The sequence below is a fragment of the Bos mutus genome, chromosome 2 (assembly GCF_027580195.1).
Source record: "Bos mutus isolate GX-2022 chromosome 2, NWIPB_WYAK_1.1, whole genome shotgun sequence".
Lineage (NCBI taxonomy): Eukaryota > Metazoa > Chordata > Mammalia > Artiodactyla > Bovidae > Bos > Bos mutus.
In genome coordinates this window covers 110,892,371-110,915,465 of record NC_091618.1, presented here as the reverse complement: position 1 = coordinate 110,915,465, position 23,095 = coordinate 110,892,371, and the positions used below count along the sequence as shown (strand labels likewise).

Sequence of the window (23,095 nt, the reverse complement as noted above, 5' to 3'; positions counted from 1 at the left end):
GATATAATGGTCATCTGAGTTAAATTCACCCATTCCAATCCATTTCAGTTCGCTGATTTCTAGAATGTCAACATTCACTCTTGCCATCTCTTGTTTGACCACTTCCAATTTGCCTTGATTCATGGACCTGACATTCCAGGTTCCTATGCAATATTGCTCTTTACAGCATCGGACCTTGCTTCTATCACCAGTGGCATCCACAGCTGGGTATTGTTTTTGCTTTGGCTCCATCCCTTCATTCTTTCTGGAGTTATTTCTCCACTGATCTCCAGTAGCATATTGGGCACCTGCTGACCTGGGGAGTTTCTCTTTCAGTATCCTATCATTTTGCCTTTTCATACTGTTCATGGGGTTCTCAACGCAAGAGTACTGAAGTGGTTTGCCATTCCCTTCTCCAGTGGACCACATTCTGTCAGATCTCTCCACCATGACCCGCCCGTCTTGGGTTGCCCCACAGGCATGGCTTAGTTTCATTGAGTTAGACAAGGCTGTGGTCCTAGTGTGATTAGATTGACTAGTTTTCTGTGAGTATGGTTTCAGTGTGTTTGCCCTCTGATGCCCTCTTGCAACACCTACCCTCTTACTTGGGTTTCTCTTACCTTGGGTGTGGGGTATCTCTTCACGGCTGCTCCAGCAAAGCTCAGCCATTGATCCTTACCTTGGATGAGGGGGTATCTCCTCACCGCCGCCCTTCCTGACCTTCAACGTGGGATAGCTCCTCTAGGCCCTCCTGCGCCCGCGCAGCCACGGCTCCTTGGATGTGGAGTTGGTCCTCCCGGCCACCACCCCTGGCCTCGGTCGTGGGGTTGCTCCTCCCCACTGCCGCCCTTGGCCTTGGGCTTAGGGGCGTGGGGTAGCTCCTCCCGCCTGCTGCCTCTGGCCTCAGGCTTAGGGGCGTGGGGTAGCTCCTCCCAGCCACGGCTCCTGACCTCCGACGCGGGGTAACTCCTCTCGTCGCCACCCCTGACCTCGGACGCAGGTAACTCCTCTTGTTGCCGCCCCTGACCTCGGACGCTGGGTATCTCCTCTCAGACGCCCCCCCGACCTCGGACGCGGGGTAGTTCCTCTCGGCCGTTTCTGCGCCGTCACAGTCTGGTAGTCTCGGCCGCTGCCCCTGACCTTGGACGTGGGGTAACTCCTCTTGGCCGCTGCCCTTCGGGCATGGGGTCCTCCTGGCCCTTTTAAGTTTAGTCATGAATTAGTTATTACAATATAAAATTTACTAGTTTATTAAAAAAACAGTTGAAATAAATTTTTTAAAGTCTTTTTTTCCTTTTTCCTCAGTCTCAGGAGTTAAGAGATGGTCTAGATAAATGTTTCTGAGAGCCCTGGTCTCAAGGCACAGGGAAAGAAAATCAAGTTTTAACAAAATGGCGGCAGGTCTAAACCAAATGGTGACCAGACAAAGCAAAATGGCCATCAAAAATCACAACACAGAACACAGAGATAAAACACACACATACAAACCTGGCAGTCCTCATCAGACACTCCCTTAAATACAAGAATACAGTCTCTCAGAAAACCTCCTATAGAGACACAGAACTTCAGATCCAAGTACTAACAGAGTAAAGGAAAATATCTCGGGTCTTCAAAGATTTCAAAGGGAGGAAAGGAAGCCAGGTTGAAAGAAGAAGGGGGAGGAGGTGGGAGAGGGGGCCAAAGGGGTGGCCTTACAGACGTCTCCTGCCACCTGCAGATACCCAGGCATTATGGGACTTTACCCTGGGCCTCCAGAGAAGGGAGGACTGGAACTCGGCCCTACCAGAAATCAGACCAGACCAGAACCAGAATTTGAGTTATCTGCCAAGAGGAGGTGATCATTCTCCAATCCTCAGCTCAGGTTGAGGCCCTTTGACCAGATTCCTGCATCTAGGACCGAGGGACTAGAAAAACAGGGAAGGATAGGAAGGGTTAAGGAGAGGAAAGAGAGAGGTCAATAAAGTCTCTTGTTCCTTACTGGTCGGGGCACTCTGGCCAGTTGTCCACGTCAGGAGGAGACCACGGACAAAAGGGTCCCAGTTGCGGCCGCTGAGTCTGGTCCATTGGCAGGCAAGCTGGCCCCTGAGTACCCCGAGTGGTCAGGATGTCAGTCTCAGTGAAGACGAGTCCCCACCAGAGTCGCCATTTGTTGCAGGAAGGGGGACCCCTTCCAGGGCCCGAAACTGGGCTCTTGTCTAACACTCGGAAATGAATTGTCCAAGGAGACACATGTGCTGACAAAGCAAGAGATTTTATTAGGAAAGGGCACCCAGGTGGAGAGCAGTAGGGTCAGGGAACCCAGGAGAACTGCTGTGCCGCGTGGCTCACAGTCTCGGGTTATATGGTGATGGGATTAGTTTCCTGGTGGTCTTTGGCCAGTCATTCTAATTCATAGTCTTTTCCTGGTGGTGCACGCGTCGCTCAGCCAAGATGGATGCTAGCGAGAGGGATTCTGGGAAGTGGACAGACACGCGGTGTCTCCTTTTGACCTTTCCCAAACTCTTCCGGTTGGTGGTGGTTTATTAGTTCCATATTCCTGATCAGGATCTCCTGTCGTAAAACAACTCAGGCACATGGATACTATGGTGCCTGGCCAGGGTGGGCGGTTTCAATCAGTGTGCGTCCCCTAACAATACCACACATTTTCACACTTCTTTGTCTTTATTTCTGCTAGTTCCTCTGTCTGAGGTGCCCTGGCTTTTATCCTTATCTCCTTGGAATGTTGCCACTCACTCTCCTAGACCCAGTACAGATGTTGACTCCACCAAGAAGCGTTCCCTAACCGCAAGCAAGAGACTTAATCACTCATTCCTCTGTACTCTAATAGCACTTTATGCTCACCTCTGTTACACATGTAACAGGACTCCGTTTGCATCTTTCTTCTTCACATGTTAGTAGGATTCTTGAAGGCAGGAACCTAGTAGACTTGTCCCTGGATTTCTAATGGGTCCAGTAATGGAGATTATGTTTAGCTCCTCTTGGGTGATAATTACAGAAAACCTAATAGTGGCTAAAATATGTAAGGATTTATTTTTCTCATCTAGTAGGAAATCCAGAGGAAAGTCATAACTATCATTGGTTTCCCTGTTCAGTGATACCATCAAGAACCAGGCCCTTTCTCTCTCCTATACACAGCATCACTTTCTTTTCAGGAAAAAGGCAGAGTTGAGGGTGCCAGCAAGCTGCCCTTCAACTCCTTTCTCTTCTGTATGGAAGCAAAGACTTTTGCCATTTAACAGATTTCTGTCATCTAGAACAAAACTGCAAGAGAAGATGAGACGGTGAATTTTTAGGAAGGCTAATCTTTTCAGTAAGAAGAAGATGTAGGAATTAAGCTCCAGGTAATCACACGGATTTCCCTGGTGGCTTAGACGGTAAAGCGTCTGTCTACGATGCGGGAGACCCGGGTTCGATCCCTGGGTTGGGAAGATCCTTTGGAGAAGGAAATGGCACTCCAGTACTATTGCCTGGAAAATCCCATGGACAGAGGAGCCTGGTAGGCTACAGTCCATGGGGTCGCAAAGAGTCGGACACGACTGAGCGACTTCACGTACGTACGTAATCACAAGGCTACAAGGAAATCAGGGATCTGTTTCCTGTTGGATAAAAGGCCTGAGGGTGGAAGAAGACCAGGCTGAGAAAACTCTTGAAAACAAAAGGAGAAAAGGGGGTGATGCCAGTGGGAGCAACATCTAACTTTAATTGGTGGCAAGTGCAAGCATGCCTAATAAGGAATCTAACGTACTTTGTCCACCCACTCTATATCTATAGCATTCTGTATTGCTCCCTGGAAACTTGCAGCTTTTCTGTTTTCATGTAGAAGTTGTATCATTCTTGTGAATTTTACTTTCCATTCTCTGGCACCTTTTCTGACTGTGTCATGCCTCCTATGATGTGACAGTCAAAATTTTACCTGATAGATCATGGTGTATTTTGCCTTGATTTTTTGCAAGTTATAACTAATTATAGTTCTTTAAAGTAGAATTTACATAATGCTATAATCTCTGCCTACCTAAACCCCACATTCCTTTGAAATTATGGAAATACATTCATTTGGGTGCTTTTTATTCACTATTACCTTTCAGATTTTTTTTATGGATAACATTCACTTACAACTTGAATTCTTTATAATACTCCATTTTGTGCCAGGACAGCCTTATTGATACATTAGTCCAAACATGACTGGATAAATCTTGCCTACAGGTATAAGCATCTCCTGCTATCTAGTGTACTTAGGGTTAGAGACATTTGCAATGAATCAGAAAGGAGAAGCTTCATTAAGAGTAGAATTCCATTAACTTCATCCATGTGAGTTTTTTACTAGAAATTATAAGGACTCGTAACACATAAAGTATGCATGTAACTTAACACCTTTTCTCAGTCCACCAAGTCTGATTACTACTTCCAGAAGTTACTGTAGTGCACAGAAATGTGAAATGCCAGGCGGGTAAGTTAAAACAGATTTCATTCTGGTCTCCAATTTTGGGAGACAAATTCCAGAGCAATTAGAACAGTATATCCTTCAGATATTGAGTATAAGGGCAGCTTTGAGATGGGTTTACGTGAAGTTCCTCATATAATGTGCGAGTCCCATAACCTCTTTGGGTGTGAGTGCGTGCATAGTGACACCTTCAAGGGTGGTCGTGCAGAGCAAACACAGCATGAGATTCCCATTTTGAAGCTGCAGCGTGACTGACGTCATAGTGTGATCAAAGTGCTCTGCAAATACTTACTGTAATTATTCTGTTCTTGCTAATACCCTTATTTATACTTTGAAATTATAATCATCCAAAGAAAGATTAAAACAAGATGTATGTGTTGCCTGAGCTCCTTGCCTTACAGATGGTCACACTCAGAGTTCCCTGAAATTGCTGGGGTTAATTGAAGCTTCAGTTTTCACTCAGGTGTAGTTGATACTTAAATGTTTCTTACCTGTCAGCTTTCACTATTTAAAACAGTACAACAATAGCGCTTTAATTTGCTTTCATTAATGGTAGCCTCTCAGGTAATGTTAGTGCAGGTTTGTCTAGATGATGTTTGTTCCTCTGAATGAAACCTTTGGACCAGCTTCCCAGCTGAGAAGAAAAGCTAAATAGTTACAGAGGTAAAAGCATGAATGTCTCACTAATTTATTCATTTAAAGGATGCTCAGAACCCAGGACACATCCAGGGGAAGTTAACTTTTAAACAAAGGGCAAGCATTTAGTGTATGATTAACGGCAGTTTCTTTCCTTGAGATTTCAGTGAGCTGAGACTGCAGGGAATCATTCTTAGGGAGGCAGCTCAGAGTCAGCCAAGTGCTCCAGGGATAATCATTACAGAGTCACACAAACAGCAGTACTATTTGCTCTAGTTCTTTGGTGCTCTTCCAGTAGTATTGAGATGTGAGAAAGCCGTATTAGGCTCAAGCCCAATAGCAAGGGAAATAAGCCCTTCTTTGCTTCTACTCCTCAGCTGTGTAAAAGTAGAGGGCCAGTGAAAAGAGCTGGGTGTTACAATCTTACGTTATTTAGGTGATACAAGCGTTCTTTGCCTGTATATTGAGATTTGAGTACTGAGAAGAGAATGACTTTGCTTTCCTACATCAGAGGACTGGTGTTTGCCAGTGGCATTGCTTGCTATTTGATTAAGGCCCAAGAGAAAAAGCACCCCACTCCAGTACTCTTGCCTGGAGAATCCCATGGGCGGAGGGCCTGGTGGGCTGCAGTCCATGGGGTTGCGAAGAGTTGGACACGACTGAGTGACTTCACTTTCACTTTTCACTTTCATGCATTGGAGAAGGAAATGGCAACCCACTGCAGTGTTCTTGCCTGGAGAATCCCAGGGACGGCGGAGCCTGGTGGGCTGCCGTCTATGGGGTCGCACAGAGTCAGACATGACTGAAGCGACTTAGCAGTAGTAGTAGCAAGAGAAAAAACAGAAGTGAGAAAGATGGAGGGAAGATAGTCTGGGCTTCCTTATGTCAAGTATAAGTTAGCAACCCCAATAAAGACTGGGGAATAAGTACTGTGATGCTTCTTGCATGTGTAGTACATAAAACTAGGACGCATATTGTATATATATGCATAATAAAGATTAAAAATAAATAAAAGGTAAGTGTAGGTTCTCTCATTCATCTACTTGGGTTCAAGTTGAAGCCTTGTTAGTTTTTGATGGGGTAACTTTAAGCATTTTGATGGGGTAACTTTAAGCATGTTGCTTTATTTCATTCTGTGTGAGGTTTTCCTCTGCAATACAAATATAAAAATAGAACTCCTTTGATAGGGAAATAGAGATTAAGTAAGATAATACTAAATGCTTAGAACAGGGCCTCAAGCATGGTGAATGCTTAACTTTTTTATATTTATATTTAAATAAAAGATAAATGGGGATTGCTGGTTTACTTCCTCAAATATTTGTTCAAATTGCAAAGTATGCTATGGAGTATTTCCCTTTACTAAAATAATCTTTTTTATTTAAAAAGTACTTAAAACAATTACTCTACAAAAATAATATTTTCAAGTACTTAGACACTTTTTCATGTTTGTAACATGAAATATCCTGTGTACCTCTTACCTAACTGGAAGAATACGATATAGTTTGTTGGTACGGTAAGAGCTGTCAGTCTTTGTGAAAAGGACTCCATTTTAGTGGCAAGCAAAAGCATTTAGCCAAAATTTGGAGGTAGGGCAGAGATCTCTTCTCAGCTGCAAGTGTAATATGGTATTAATGGTGAACTCAGAAAACGTATATTAAAACCACCTTCTCCTTGGCATGTCATACGATATATATGTGGAATTCAAGTCATTTTATATGTTTGGTCATTTCCTTGCATTCTAAAATGGATGCACCCTTACCTACATCTAATAGCTGGCAGGAAGTCTGTCAACTCTTCATGGCATTCCAGTGTAGTTATAGCATAATAGCTGCTGTTGAGAATGAAATTCTGCCACTCTGACACCCATATGAGCTTCAGTTCCTTTCTGGATCTGTTCCTTAGTAATCGCTTTAGCCACTTGACTATTCATGCTCAAGTCGTGGTCTTGAGATCTCAGAGGACCGTGGCCCTAAAGCCGTATTCTTTCTTGGTTGTGTTTCGTTGTGACCTTGGCAGGACTTGAGAGGAAGAACTGTCACAGGATGGTAAGCTGCACGTGAGCACCCACAGGCAGGGGGGTCAAAACATGCCACGATTATATGTGGCCAAGAATTTAACATGGCAGAATTAGTTTGAGCAAAGTGAAGTCAAAGGTCAGGACCCCAAACCTTTTCAAGGGCTTCCAAGAATAAAGAAAAACACTCTCAAATACCTGACAAGGATTTGTGGAGATTCTTGTTGCCTTTGTATTTCTCTGCTCTGGACTTTTGTATCTCAAACTAAATATAAGCCTTAGCAATTAAAATTGCATACCAAGACATGCCTAGAAAACTCTTACCAGGCTTCCCCGTTTTGAATATCTGCAAGTTTTATTCCTGACAAACACTAGATCAGTTCAGTCACTCAGTCGTGTCTGACTCTTTGCGACCCCATGAATTGCAGCATGCCAGGCCTCCCTGTCAATCACCAACTCCCAGAGTTCACCCAAACCCATGTCCATCGAGTCAGTGATGCCATCCAACCGTCTCATCCTCTGTCGTCCCCTTCTCCTCCTGCCCTCAATCTTTCCCAGCATCAGGGTCTTTTCAAATGAGTCAGCTCTTTGCATCAGGTGGCCAAAATATTGGAGTTTCAGCTTCAACATCAGTCCTTCCAATGAACACCCAGGACTGATCTCCTTTAGGATGGACTGGTTGGATCTCCAAACTATAAGTTCAGTTCAGTCACTCAGTCATGTCCGACTCTGCGACCCCATGAATCGCAGCACGTCAGGCCTCCCTGTCCATCACCAACTCCCAGAGTTCACTCAGACTCACGTCCATCAAGTCAGTGATGCCATCCAGCCATCTCATCCTCTGTCGTCCCCTTCTCCTCCTGCCCCCCTTCCCTCCCAGCGTCAGAGTCTTTTCCAATGAGTCAACTCTTCACATGAGGTGGCCAAAGTACTGGAGTTTCAGCTTTAGCATCATTCCTTCCAAAGAAATCCCAGGGCTGATCTCCTTCAGAATGGACTGGTTGGATCTCCTTGCAGTCCAAGGGACTCTCAAGAGTCTTCTCCAACACCACAGTTCAAAAGCATCAATTCTTCGGCGCTCAGCCTTCTTCACAGTCCAACTCTGACATCCATACATGACCACAGGAAAAACCATAGCCTTAACTAGACGAACCTTTGTTGGCAAAATAATGTCTCTGCTTTTGAATATGCTATCTAGGTTGGTCATAACTTTCCTTCCAAGGAGTAAGTGTCTTTTAATTTCATGGCTGCAGTCACCATCTGCAGTGATTTTGGAGCCCCAAAAAACAAAGTCTGCCACGGTTTCCACTGTTTCCCCATCTATTTCCCATGAAGTGATGGGACCAGATGCCATGATCTTCGTTTTCTGAATGTTGAGTTTTAAGCCAACTTTTTCACTCTCCACTTTCACTTCATCAAGAGGCTCTTTAGTTCCCCTTCACTTTCTGCCATAAGGGTGGTGTCATCTGCATATCTGAGGTTATTGATATTTCTCCTGACAATCTTGATTCCAAACTATAAGGAGAAGTCCTAAGTCTGTGGAGAAACAGACTTAGGAAACATTGCAACAATGTTGCTAGTATTCAAAACCTTATTTCATACAAGTATACTGCTTTTCCACCACACTATGCTGATCTCATAAACAAATTGCGAAGTGTTTTCTCTAGTTTTTGAAAGAGTCTGTGTAAGATTGGTGTTATTTCTTCCTTAAACATTTGGTATTCATTAGTGAAGCCATCAGAGCTTCCAGTTTTCTTTGTAGGAAGGTTTTTTGGTTTGTTTATATTGTGGTAAAATATATATAAAATTTACCATTTTAGCTATTTTTAGGTGTACAGCTCAGTGGCATTCAGCTTAGTCACACTGTTGTACAAACACCACAACCAGTCATCTCCAGAACTTTTTCATCTTCCCCAAACTAAAGCTTTATATCCATTAAATACTGAACTCCTCTTCCCAGTGCCTGACAATACCATTCTACTTTATGTCTCTATGAACTTTTGATCATTCTAGGAACTTCATATGAGGAATGATAAAACATTTGTCTTTTTGCAGTTGGCTTACTTCACTTGTCATAATGCCTTCAAGACTTATCCATGTTGCAGCATGTTCCAAATTCCCTTTTTTTTAAAGCCTGAGTAATGTTCTATTTTATGTGTATATCATAAAAGGATGTCCATTCATCTTTGATGGACATTTGGATCATTTCCACCTTTTGTCTATTGTCAATAATGTTGCTATAAACATGATGTACAGTTATCTCTTTGAGTCCCCACTTTCACTTTGTTTAGGTATATATCCAGAAGTAAAATTGGTAGATTGTATGGTAAGTCCATGTTTAATATTTTGAGGAATTGTTGTATTGTTTTTCACAGCAATTGTACCATTTTACATTCCCACCAGCAACTCACAGGGACTCCAGTTTCTCCTTGTCCTTACCAACACTTGTTAATTTCTGAGCTTTTTAAAATGTGTTTTTGTTTAGTCACTAAGTCGGGTCCTACTCTTTTGGAACCCCATGGGTTGCAGCCCATGGGGCCTGATGTTTGTTTGCTTTTAACTATAAATTTAATTTACTTAATAAATTTAGGGCTATTTCTATTTTTTCTTGTACTATGTAAGTTATTGGTAAACTGTATTTTTCAAGGCATTAATCCCATTTAATAAAGAAAATAAAATTGTTCACCATTATCTCCCTGTTACCTTTTTCCAGGCCTATAAGGTCTATGGTGATGTCTCCTCTTTCCTTCCTGTTATTAGAAATTTATATTTTCTGGAACACAAATGTTTAGTATCAGTCTTTCCAGAGGTTTATCAGTTTTATTCATATTTTCAAAGAATCAAATTTTGGCCTTGATCTTCCCTGTTTTGTCCATTTTCTATTTCATTGATTTCTGCTTTTATTTTTGATTATTTCCTTCATTCTACTTACTTTTCATCAGATTTACTGTTTTTCTAGTTTCTTGAAATTGAAGGCAAGATCACTGATTTGAGATCTTTCTTCCTTTCTAATAAAAGCATATAAAACTATAAAATTTTCTCTAAACATTGCTTTAGATACATCTCACAAAATTTGATATTTTAAGATTTGATAATTATTCAGTTCAATATACTTTCTGATTTGCCTTAAGATTTACTAACTCATGTAAATCTTAGACTCATAGGTTGTATAGAAGTACGTTGCTTAACTTCAAAACATTTGAGAATTTTTCTAGATATCTTGTGTTTGGATAAAAAAAGCAAGAATCAATAATCTGCTCATTCTTTTAAACGTAAACACAGAATATTTTTTAAAAGACATACCCTACACAACACTACACAAGACAGCTGGTGGGGTTATATTAATATCAGACAAAATAGACTTCAATAAAATGACCGTTAATCAAAATAAGGAGGGATATTTATTAATGAGTATTAATGAGTCAGTTCATCAAAAATATTAATATTTTATATTGCTATTGTGGTCAGAAAGCATAGTTTGTATCGTTTTAATACATTGGAATTTATTAGGACTTTTTTTTATACACCAGCATATGTGGTCTGCCTTTGCAAATGTTCCATGTTCACTGGAAAGAATGTGTTTTCTGCTGTTATTAGTTATATTGCTCTTTCTGTAAATGTCATTCAGGTCAAGTTGATAATGTTCAAATTTTCTGTGTCCTTATTGATTTTTTGATAATTTGTTTCTGAGTGCTGTTCTGTTTATTACCGAGAGCGCTATTAACCTAACCTAGAGTCTGTCATACAGATTGAAGTATGTCAGAAAGAGAAAAACAAATGTTGTATTTTAACACATACATGTGGAATCTCAAAAAATGTACTTATGAGCCTATTTGCAGGGCAGGAATAGAGACACAGATGTAAAGAACGAACTTGTGAACACAGTGGAGGAAGAAGCAGAGTGGGGATGAGAGAGTAGTGTTGGCGTATATACACTAGCATGTGTAAAGTAGATAGCTAGTGGGAAGCCACTGTGTAGCACAGGGAGCTCAGCTCCCTACTCTGTGATGACCTAGAAGGGTGGGACGGAGGTGGGTGTGGGAAGGAGGCTCCAGAGCAGGGGCTATATGTATACTTAACAGCTGATTCACATTGTTGTAGAGCAGAAGTTAACACAATATTGTAAAGAAATTATACTCAAATTTTTAAAAGTCTCAAGTATTGCTGTGAAATTAATTTTTTTTTAAATTTCTATTTTTGCTTCATGTATTCTGAAGCTCTGTTATCAGGTACATGCACATTTAGGATTGTTATATCTTGATGAATTGGCTCATCATTATTAAGTGTACTAGTCTTTTTTTAAGTCTACTTTGTCTGTTATTATACCTCCACTGGTATTTTTCATGCAGTGTTTGGATGGTATCTCTTTTTTAATTGTAATATATTTGTATCTTTAAAGTGCTTCTCTTATAGACAGTACAGGTATGCCCTGCTTTTTGAAAGTTTGCTTTACCTACTTCACTTTGATGAAAGACCTATATTGGTACCTGTTTTCACTAAATGAAAGAAATCTGAAGAGGATTTTCACTTTTACAAAAAGAAGTGAAAAGTGGAAATAGCTTTCAGTGTTTGTTTTGCAGTGAGCTGTTATAGAGAGGCAGTGCAAACTCTAACCATCGAGAGTGGCATCTCTGAGCTCCTTCCCTGGGAACTACACTCAGCATCAAGCCACCATAACTTTGAGCACCTGTCTTTACCTTGATTTATTTTGTGCATCTGTTAGCAAGGTGTGTGCTACTTGCTTTTTTGCTTTACGCCATTTTGGCTTACAAAAGGTTTCACAGGAATGCTCCACTTTCAGATAGTGGAGGAAACCTGTATATGGTTGCTGCTACTGCTAAGTCGCTTCAGTCGTGTCCGACTCTGTGTGACCCCATAGACGGCAGCCCACCAGGCTTCCCTGTCCCTGGGATTCTCCAGGCAAGAACACTGGAGTGGGTTGCCATTTCCTTCTCCATGTATATGGTTGAGTCTTGCTTTTTTATACAAGTGAACAACCTTTGTCTTTTAACTGGAGTCCATTTACACTTAATATAATTACAGATATGGTTGGATTTAAATATGGCATCTTGCTATTTGTTTTTTCAATTGTTCCATCTTTAGTTTAGATCTCTAGTTTCTCCTTCCTTTCCTGACTTCTTTTGCGTGATTAGAATATTTTTAGCTGTGCTTCTTTGTGCTACTTCAAATAAAACACCACTTATCCATATAATTTCATTATGCATATAATATCTTAGTTAAACTTGTATTCAGTTTAGGGTATGCCAAAAGAGAGTTAATAGAGGGTACACAGTGAGAGGGGACTCTCTGGTGGCAGAAACCAACATTCTCTACCATAATTCTTTTGGAAACTGACCCTGCCCTTCTTTTCCATCACAAAATGGAACCATGATCCAGTAAATGTTAAGCTAACACAATAGTCAAGACATTAAGTACATATTTATTTATCATTGCAGTGACTCTAACTGGAGTGTAGCCCGTGTACTGTGCACACAGTGTGCACTTAAAGTACACACTGTCACTTCCTTCTTCCTCTCTATTAGGATATAAGGAGTCCCCTTGAGAAATATGAAGTAACTTTCTTCCAATTAAATTTGTGTCAGACAAGCATCAATTTTGTGTAATCAAACAAGTAATTTGTGAGCAGCTTGATACCACACTTAGATGTTTACAATTTAGTTGAGAAAGCATTTATGTAATTTTATTACATTTTTATGTTTATTATATAAATTTACTATATATTTAGGGCTTCCTAGGTGGCTCTAGTGGTAAAGAACCTGGCTCCCAGTGCAGGAGAAGTAAGAGACACAGGTTTGATCACTGGGTTGAAAAGATCCCCTGGAGGAGGGTATGACAATACACTCCAGTATCCCAAGGAGATACGAGAATCCCCTGGACAGAGGAACTTGGTGGGCTGTGGCCCATCAGGTCACAAGGAGTCAGACACGAGTGAAGTGACAGCATTCACATGCATGCACTGTATATTTATATAATAAAGATAAAGAGCAATGCAAGCTTGTTGCAGATAATACATAAATGAAATAGATAGATGTTTATGTGGTTAATTAGAGAAGCAGCTGCCTAAGCAGGACAAATTGCCACATGTTTAGGCGCTGGCCACATCATGTTTTTTCTATGGACTAGCCGTCTGCAAGGCACATGCTTCTCTGACATTTTCCTGAATTGCCTAATACCCAATCTGGTTATGGCTTTTTGTCTCCAGCTGTCTATAGAGGTTCCTGGTAATTTATAGTGAGAGAAACTCATATCTTTTTCCCCCCCTCTCTCCCTTTTCTATATATAGTAGATACAGATAAGTATCACATGATTATTTGAAGGATTGAAATTTCATTTTGATTTTTGCTTTCCTGGGCAGAAAACATTTATATCATTTTATACTTTTGAACATGAATTGCCTCTTTTTCTAGGTGTAATCCATTTCTACTCTTCAGCATATGGAAGATTTTATGAATAATATTCAGTGCAGAAAGAGAGCTCTAAAAATAATTGTGCTGGTAGGGTTTTGTTAGTCTTCTGTAGAGCAGTGGCAGGAGAAAAGAACAAAGGCACAGCAGAGGAAAGGTAGTGGTGGGCGGGGCACTTGATTTCATTTGCCTCCACCAACGAGCTTGTATTTAGAGAAGGAAAAACAAATAAACAGAAAATCTGCACTAGCTATTGAATGTTTCATTTCTCATCACTGTTAGTCACATTTAAATGGAATCATTGCAGTCTTTTTGGTGTGTATAACTAAGCCTTTTTTCTCTGGAAAGAATATCTTGAATTTTATGTTTAAAAGCACTCTGAGATGTTTTTGACATTCTGCAGTTTGTTTTGAAATTCACAGTCTTAAAACCTTTTGACTTTCACAAGGTGGTAAAGGGTGTACAATACATGTCATTTTTATGCCTAATAGCACTTTGGATAGTGTCTAATGCATATTATATATACATACTTTTTAGCATCTGTTTCTACCTGACAGCTTACAGCATTAGGCTGAATATTGTAATGAACAACTGAATGAGGGTGAAATGCCAAGCAGTATTACAGTGGATTCGTACTAGACAAAATAAGCTCTCTAGAGTCGGACATGACTGAAGCGACTTAGCAGCAGCAGCAGCAGCAGAGCTTATTTTAATACTTTTCCATAAAGATTTTAAGCTGACATATATGCTGGTACATAATTAAAATAACATACTTTTTAAATGTTTAAGTTATTCTCCAGAAATGGAGATAGATTTGGCTAATCAAATGATTATTCTCCTTTTGACCTGGGATTTAAGCATGCTTTTTGTACAGGGAAATCTGTTTTGCAGATGGATTGATTATTCTTTAAAAATGTATGTATGTGTTATGACTGTTAGAATTAACTGATGGGATCTTAATATGGTATTCACTTGTTTATTTTACCAGTATTTATATTATTCAGCTCAACCCAGAGAATGAGATTAATAAGTTTGTTTTCTTATTTTGCTCCTCTACTTGGGTTTTTGGTCTAGTGGTCATCAAATATTTCCCAGAAATACATTTGCATAGAATTCCCAAAGCAAAATAATAACTTTAAAAAACTTTTTAATATACAAAATCCAGATTCTGGGCTTTCATGCTTTGGCCATGTGCTAAGAATTATATAAGCAAATACCAAGCAAAGCAAAGTTCGTCAAGGCTGTGACTTGTAAAGAATGCCAGACAGTGTTGCACACTCCAGATACTCTTTCCCTTTCTCTTAAGTCTAAATACTTCAGGAGAGAAGCTACCATGCCCATCTTTCATTTAAAAGTGGTTAGTTTTCATGTCCTTTCTCAGTTTGTCATTCTTTTATACCAGTTTTTGGCTTTAGGTAAATAATACATTGTTTAATCCATATTGACTAATTAATTGTTTGAAACTTTCCAGGTACCTATTAGGATGAATGTGATTTGGAGAAATTATATTTCCTGTCCAAGGATGAGAAAAGTACCTCACAGATACCAAAGTGGTTGTCACCCAGTGGCCCCTCTGGGATCAAGGATTTTAACTGATCCAACAAAAGTTTTTGAACATAACATGTGGTGAGTTATCTTTTTAGGTGTGATATAATGTATGTACATTAAGTGTCAGCAGTGTTATTATTTTCATTTAGTGCCAGAAAAAGATTTTTAAAACTCAGCCCTATGTTGTTGAAGTATAAAAGCCAGGGTAATTCATCCTTACTTGTATGCATGCCAAGTCACTTCAGTTGTATCAGACTCTTTGTGACGCTATGGACAGTAGCCTGCCAGGCTCCTCTGTCTGTGGGATTTTCCAGGCAAGAATACTGGAGTGGGTTGCCAGGTCCTCCTCCAGGGGTTCTTCCCTACACAGGGATTGAACCTGCATCTCCTGCATTGTCAGTTGGGTTCTTTTACCACCAGTGCAAGTAAGGATCTGGAGTGGCTCCTAACCCTACCTCTATCCCTCAGAAGCAATACTACGGAAAGATCAGCTGACAAATCATTACTAAACTCACTAGGCAACTCACTAGGCAAAAGTTGAGAACAAATCCTTGAAAATACATATTCTTACCTATTAGAGAAGAATTTTAGGTCTTAGCAGAGCAGGGGAAATCGTGGGGCTCACCATTTTCCAGAGTTCCATGCTGAATTGAGGGAACTGTCCAAAGCCCAGGGGAATCCCCCACTTAGGAACAGGGCACATCCTAACTAGGTAAAGTGAAACCTAGCATAGGACTTAATCTCAAAAAAGAAAAACGCAGACCCAGACCCTCATAAAGTCTGCCCACTACTCAGTAGAGTTTTCCCTTCTCCCCTACCTCTGACACCCTCAGATTACCAGAAAAGTGCAGAAAATACATAATACCCAGCCTTCAAACAGAAGCTTACTGAGAAAGATAAAAGAGAATTTATCTGCCAACAAAACATAAAGGAAAGAAGGAATGAAGGAGAAAGAACATAGCATGCATTATGGATTAGTTTGCATTTTCCAGTATTTTATGTAGAGGGAATCACAATATATGCTCTGTTTTTTGTCTGGCCTCTTTTACTAGGGATAATGTTTGTAGATTTATACATGTTGTTGCATATATCAATAGTTTGTTCATTTTATGACTAATAGAATATATAAAAAGCCCTCAAAATTCAGTAAACAAACAACCTTATAAAAATGGGCAAAATATTGAACAGACACTATACCTAAGAACATACACAGGTAACAAGCATATGAAAAGATACTCAAACACCATTAGTCATTGCTACTGCTGCTACGTCACTTCAGTCGTGTCCGACTTTGTGTGACCCCATAGACGGCAGCCCACCAGGCTCCCCCGTCCCTGGGATTCTCCAGGCAAGAACACTGGAGTGGGTTGCCATTTCCTTCTCCAATGCATGAAAGTGAAAAGTGAAAGTGAAGTCGCTCAGTCGTGTCTGACTCTAGCGATGCCATGGACTGCAGCCCACCAGGCTCCTCCATCCATGGGATTTTCCAGGCAAGAGTACTGGAGTGGGGTGCCATTGCCTTCTCCGCCATTAGTCATTAGGGAAGTGCAAATTAAAATCACAGTGAAATACCACTACATTTTCATTAGAATAACTAAAATTCAAAATACTGTACCAATACTGTTGGTGAAGATGTAGAGGAACTGGAATTTTCATACACTGCTGTGGGAACATAATACAATCACTTTGGAAAACAGCTTCACGGCTTCTTTAAAAATTAAACAGGTACGCTATATGATTTAGCCATTCCATTCCTAGATATTTATCCAAGAGAAAAGAAAGCATATATCCATACAGATACTTTTACATGATTGTTCATAGCAGCTTTATTTGTAATAATCAAATTTGGAAACAATGCAAATAAATATCCATCAATAGGTAAATGGATAAACAAATTGTAATAGACAGTAAAGAATCGCCTGCAATGTGGGAGACCTGGGTTCGATCTCTGGGTTGGGCAGATCCCCTGGAGGAGGGCATTGAATGGAAGAAGCTAGAAATAAAGAATGTGTACTTTACTTTTACTAGACTAGAAAATGCAAACTAATCTGTAGAGGCAGACGACAGATCAGTGGTTGATGGTGAAGCAGTAGATGGGTGTAACGAGAAGGAGAAGGGTGGAAGGGAGGAGATACAAAAGGGCACAAGGAAACTTTTGAGGGTGATGGATAATAGTCATTATCTAGGTTGTGGTGATGGTTTCATGAAGATTACATTTGTCAAACTTATCAATTCGTACACTTTAAATATATGCTGTATGTCAATTGTATCTCAAAAAGGCCTTTAAAAATATGGTTTATATCCATACATTGGAAAATAATGTAGCAGTTAATAAAAATAAGAAAGATCCATGTGTATTGATATCAAGAGTTGGCTATGATATGTCATTAAACAGGAACAAATTGCAGAAAGGTATCTCTAGTATGGCCTCATTTTTATTAAGAAATTTCTATATGTCTACTACATGTATATTCATATCTTTGTTTTTAAATACTCAGAGAAATGTCTGAAAAGGTCCCCATCATACTGATAATGGTGTTTATCTCAGGGATGGGCATGGGGATAAGAGATAGGGTAGAGATAAAACTTTATAAGCATTAGTATTATTTGCATTTTGATTTTTTAAAAAGAATGCCCCCATATACCTATTCCCATCTTACTGTCTATCTTATAGACTTTGTTTTTTAATAATCTGTTACAGCTCCTCATCGTTAACAATTCTGAGTTACACCAAATCTTCATCTTCAAATCCCCAGTTCACAGGCTAATAGATATAGGTTGTTAGTAAATGTTTAATGAGAGGAGTGAATTTTTTTTTCCAGCAACTGTGGACTCTTACATTTTATGCAGAAATGAGAAGGCATTGGTTTTTTTGTGTATCTTTTGTAAATCATACCTTCCTAAGTGAGAAACTGAACTATTAATAAAAACAATCAATTTAAATGTTTATTACAGCCAAAAAGATAAGTGGAAATCCAGGAGTCAGAATTATAAATTAGTGTCAATAGTAGAAAAGATTTAATTGAAGTTAATTCAGTTATTGTCTGATATATCTATAACAGCTATCTTTTATCCACCCAAGATATTTTTTCACCAATTATCTCTAAAATCAGGATATTTCTTAAAATTGATAGCATCTTACTGTTGTAATTGGAAGTGTTTTTTCTTTCCTACTGGTACAGAAAATAATGGTATCTTAGATTTGATGAAATAGGATAATTATAATTTCAAAGTACATAATCTTAGTTGTATGCTGTTTTGAGAACTATTACACTTATTTTACTAATACTAAAACTGAGAGACACAGAAAATCTAAATTACTTTCCACTGCCATATATCAAGATTAACATTTGAGTATTTGTTATGTTGTTAGAAAAGCATGAAAACCTTTTGTTATGTGGATAAATTGGCAACAGAAATAGAAAGTTGACCCAGAAAGAAGTACATGTGAACACATGGGAAAATATACAGCAGTAAAAGAAATACAAATCAAAACAATTTGGTACCTTTTTAGATCTACTAAACTAACGCCAAGAAAAAAAAAAGAGCGAGAAATTTAAGGTAACACCCAATCCTGGTAGCTTTGTAAGTTAATACAATCTGGTTATATTTCTGTTTATTTTTTGACTCATCTGTTCTTTTATTTTCCTCTACTAACTTTTTGACTATACATCTTAAAGTTATTTTTTAGATGTTATTTTAGAGCAACAGTTTCAAACATTGTGGTCTTAGGACCCCTGTACACTGTAAATCATTGAGGACACCAAAACTTTTTTTTATGTGGACTGTATATATTGATATGTTCCATATTAGAGATTGAAACTGAACATTTAAAGTATTAATTCATTTTAAAACAATAATAAATTCATTATATGTTCATATAAATTACATATTTTAATGAAAATATTTGTGTGTTCCCAAAAAATGTAGTTCAAGGAATGGCATTGTTTTAAATATTTGAGAGTCTCTTTAATATCTGACAATGGAAAAAGCTGGATTCTTATATCTGCTTCTTCATTCAATCTGTTATATCATGCTGTTTAGGTTGAATTATATAAAGAAAATTTGGCCTCACACAAATATGTACTTGTAAAGGAGAAGAGTTTTATAATAGACTTTTATGATGAGTTTATAAGCACGATAAGTTTATAAGTTTAGTAGCAGTTTCTTAGTTGCAAATATGGAATATGAAACCATATCAGTGAACTTCTGATATTCTGCTATATTATAAACCATTGTTGCACCGTATACTTTGAATGAATCTTTTTTTAAACCTAGGTATCATTTTATAATATCACACATGGATAATTTGGAAAGTTTGGTTCCCTGTTTTATGTAGATCCATATGACACATTTCATTAATAATCAGAAATCACATTTATTAATACACTATTATTCCCATCAGGAAAAATCTTTTTAAGTATTGAAAGCTATCAAACTCATGGCGGTGGACACAGTTTATCCAAGATTCAAATTTTTGTTTGAAAGCACAAAATTTATCTTTGACAGCAAATACTGTCCTTAAAGCTCATTTCATTTACTTTTAAGATGCCAAATACTCAAGTCTGAATAGCTGTAGTTTGTCTACGGTTGCTCTTTCAAGTAAAAATAGCATTCCATGAAAAAAGCACCTAATTCACTTCACAATGCAAACAATCGTACAAGTGCTTTTCTACAAGTCAGTCATCTGTCTTCAGTGTGCAGCTTTTTGCATGCTTCCCAACACATTCTCCAGTGAATTGAATTTTTTAAAACAAAAACTAGTACATTCTTTATCATCCCCTGGCTGGTGGTATAGAATTGATGACTGCTAGTACAGATCTTCCTTGACTTACAATGGGGTTATGTACAAATAAGTTAAAAATATTGTAAGTCAAAAATCCAATTAATATATCTAACCTACCAAACAGAATTTAGCCTGTCCTACCTTAAACATGCTCAGCACATTTACATTAGCCTACAATTGGGCAATATCATCTAATACCACACATATTTTTTAAGAAATTGTTGAGTATCTTGTGTAATATATTGAAGGCTGTACTGAAAGTGAAAAACAGAAGGTTGTATTTGTACAGAATGGTTCTAAGTGTATTGATTGTTCATCTTTGTGATCACATGGCTGACTGGGAGCTGCAGGTCACTGCCAGTGCCTAGCATCATGAGACAGTATTATACCACCATGATTAGCCCAGAAAAAGATCACGATTCCAAGTATGATGTCTACTAAATGCATATCACTTTTGCACCATCATAAAGTCGAAAAATCACAAACTGAACCATCATAAATCAGAGATCATCTATACACTTTGGTTCTACTGCCTCGTTTCATACTTGGGCAGTTGCAGTTTTACCCATCGTTGCTTTTATACCATCAGTGCAAATGTTGCACAGTGAAAAATGCAAGTGACAGTATTATTATGAAAATAGTTTTGACTTAATGAACTACCTGAAAATGGGTCACACTTGGAGAACCACAATTCTAGACATTGCAGTGTGCTTCCTCAACTTCATACAAGTCCACTTAGAATTAATGTTTTACAATATTGTATGTCAGTAAAATGTAAAAACCTTACAACAGTGTGTTTCTACTTATTCATTCAGAGTTTGCTTTATTGTGGTTATATAGTTTACTGCTATAGCCCTCTAGTGGCTCAGACAGTAAAGAATCTGCCTGCCATGCAAGAGATGTGGGTTCAATCCCTGGGTCAGGAAGATCCCCTAGAGAAGGGAATGGAAACCCACTCCAGAATTCTTGCCTGGGGAAGGAATCTCATGGACAGAGGAGCCTGGGAGGCTACAGTGCATGGGGTTGCAAAGAATCAGACACAGCTGAGCAACTAACACATACTTTTACTTCTGTACATGTCATAAACTTTGAAATTCCTTATTTTTGCTGTATATAGTTAGTAATTTTTAAGAGGAATTAAGAAAGAATTTTTAAAAATATTGTCTTTTATACTTCGTCACATATTCATCGCTTGTGGTCTCTTGAGTCTACCTCAGTGTCTATGTGGTACCATTCTCCTTTAGTCTGAAAAAATTTCTTGTCATGTAGATTCTGCTGGTAACAAATTCTCTCAAGTTTTATATACCTGAAGATATCTCTGTTTTTAAATTTTGAAAGATATCCTCACTGCATATATAAATCAAGGTTGACAGATGTTTTTCTTTTTTAAATTTTTATTGGAGTATAATTGATTTACAGTTTTGTGCTAGTTTCAGGTATACAGCCAAGTGAATCAGTTATACATATGCATATATCCACTCTTTTTTAGGTTCTTTTCCCATGTAGGTCGTTACAGAGTATTGAATAGAGTTCTCTGTAATGTATAGTCGGTCCTTATTAGGTATCTATTTTATATACAGTGGCATGTACGTGTCAGTGTCCCAGTTTATCCCTTCTCCGTTTCCCCCCACCCTCTCCCCCGGTAACCATAAAAGTTTGTTTTCTAAATCTGTTCTGAATCTAATGTGGTTCTTATTTCTATAGCGTGGCATTTTGGGGGTCTTAACTGAATACCCAAGGTGTTCAGAATGGTCTCTGGCTTAGCCAGAGCTCTAGCATCTCCAAGCACCGCACTGCACAATCTATGCAGACTTCAGTGGCCCTCCTCTTTGTCCAGCCCTCTCTTCTTCAGTATTCCGCCACACAAAGCCTCACCATCTCAGTGGCTCTGAACCCTGATTTCTGCCTTCTTAACTCACAAAGCTGTCACTCAGTGAGACAGCCAGGCTCTTCTTGGAGTCCCCTCTGTACCACAGTCTAGAACATGTCCTAGACAGAAAGCCAGAGTAAATTGGGGAATGACCTTTTGTCTTTCTCTTCTTTTAAGGATCACAGTCCTGTGCTGTCTGAAGTGTAGTCCAGTGCCTAAAAAGAGTTGCTTCATATACTATTTTATCCAGATTTATTATAGTTTATGCAGAAAGATAAGCCTATTTCTAGGTACTCTGTCATGGTCCAAATCACAGATCCTATACAACAGTTTTAAGTCCTGTTAATAATTATGAAGATTTTATAGCTCTATAGAAAAGTGTTTGTGTGTATCCAAACATATAGGAAGGGAACTTGAAAAATTAAGAATTGTTAATTGATTAGGATATTTAAACAAAAGGTCAGACTTCAGATTTTTCTGTTACTATAATTGTGACTACGTAATAAAAATGACTTTGTTATGAAATTAAAGATTATTGAAATAGTTTTAGGCTGAAACTATTTAACTTTATTTCTTCCTTTTACTTTAGAATATTTTATTTTTAATTTCACTAGGCACCTAATACATTCCTTAAATTTATCTTTAAATTATATTCTGTAATAACACTTTTACATACACAGTAAATGACAAAGACAAAACATTTTATATGCATAGCTTACACTGGGTACTTTGTTTTATATCTAACTGATTGTTAAAAATTATAATAGGAAGTGGCACCACGTTCAGCAGAGTTTTCTATAAGTAGGAACCTCAGAAACATTAGTACCCAAGCTAAGTGACTGTGGAGAGCATGTGTGTGTGTTTTAACTTTTTGAAACCAAACCAAATGCACGATTATTTAGATTGTTATTGTCATCAACTTAAAGCTAAGCAAGGAACCATCACTTGTACTATGTATCAGTTCAGTTCAGCCGCTAAGTCGTGTCCAGCTCTTTGCGACCCGATGGATTGCAGCACACCAGTCTTCCCTGTCCATCACCAACTTAGGGAGCCTACTCAGACTCATGGCCATTGAGTCAGTCCAACCATCCAACCATCTCATCCTCTGTCATCCCCTTCTCTTCCCACCTTCAATCTTTTCCAGCATCAGGGTCTTTTCCAGTGAGTCGGTTCTTCACATCAGGTGGCCAGAGTATTGGAGTTTCTGCTTCAGCATCAGTCCTTCCAATGAATATTCGAGGTTGATTTCCTTTAGGATTGACTGGTTTAATCTCCTTGCAGGCCAAAGGACTCTCAAGAGTCTTCTCCAACACCACAGTTCAAAAGCATCAATTCTTCAGCGCTCAGCTTTCTTTATAGTCCAACTCTCACATCCATACATGACTACTGGAAAAAC

At 38.8% G+C, this 23,095-nt stretch overlaps 1 protein-coding gene across 3 annotated transcripts in view; it reads left to right on the top strand.

Annotated features, from left to right (window-relative positions):
• METTL8 (methyltransferase 8, tRNA N3-cytidine) overlaps positions 1-23,095 on the top strand; it is a 91,499-nt gene that overhangs the window by 31,697 nt on the left and 36,707 nt on the right. For all 3 annotated transcript variants that reach the window (XR_011461642.1, XR_011461643.1, XM_005887581.2), the window contains one exon: positions 14,967-15,121. Coding sequence is in view for 1 of the 3 variants with exons in the window: in XM_005887581.2 (XP_005887643.2) it covers positions 14,979-15,121 (143 nt within the window). In the remaining 2 variants the exon portion in view is untranslated. The remainder of the gene's footprint in view (positions 1-14,966; positions 15,122-23,095) is intronic.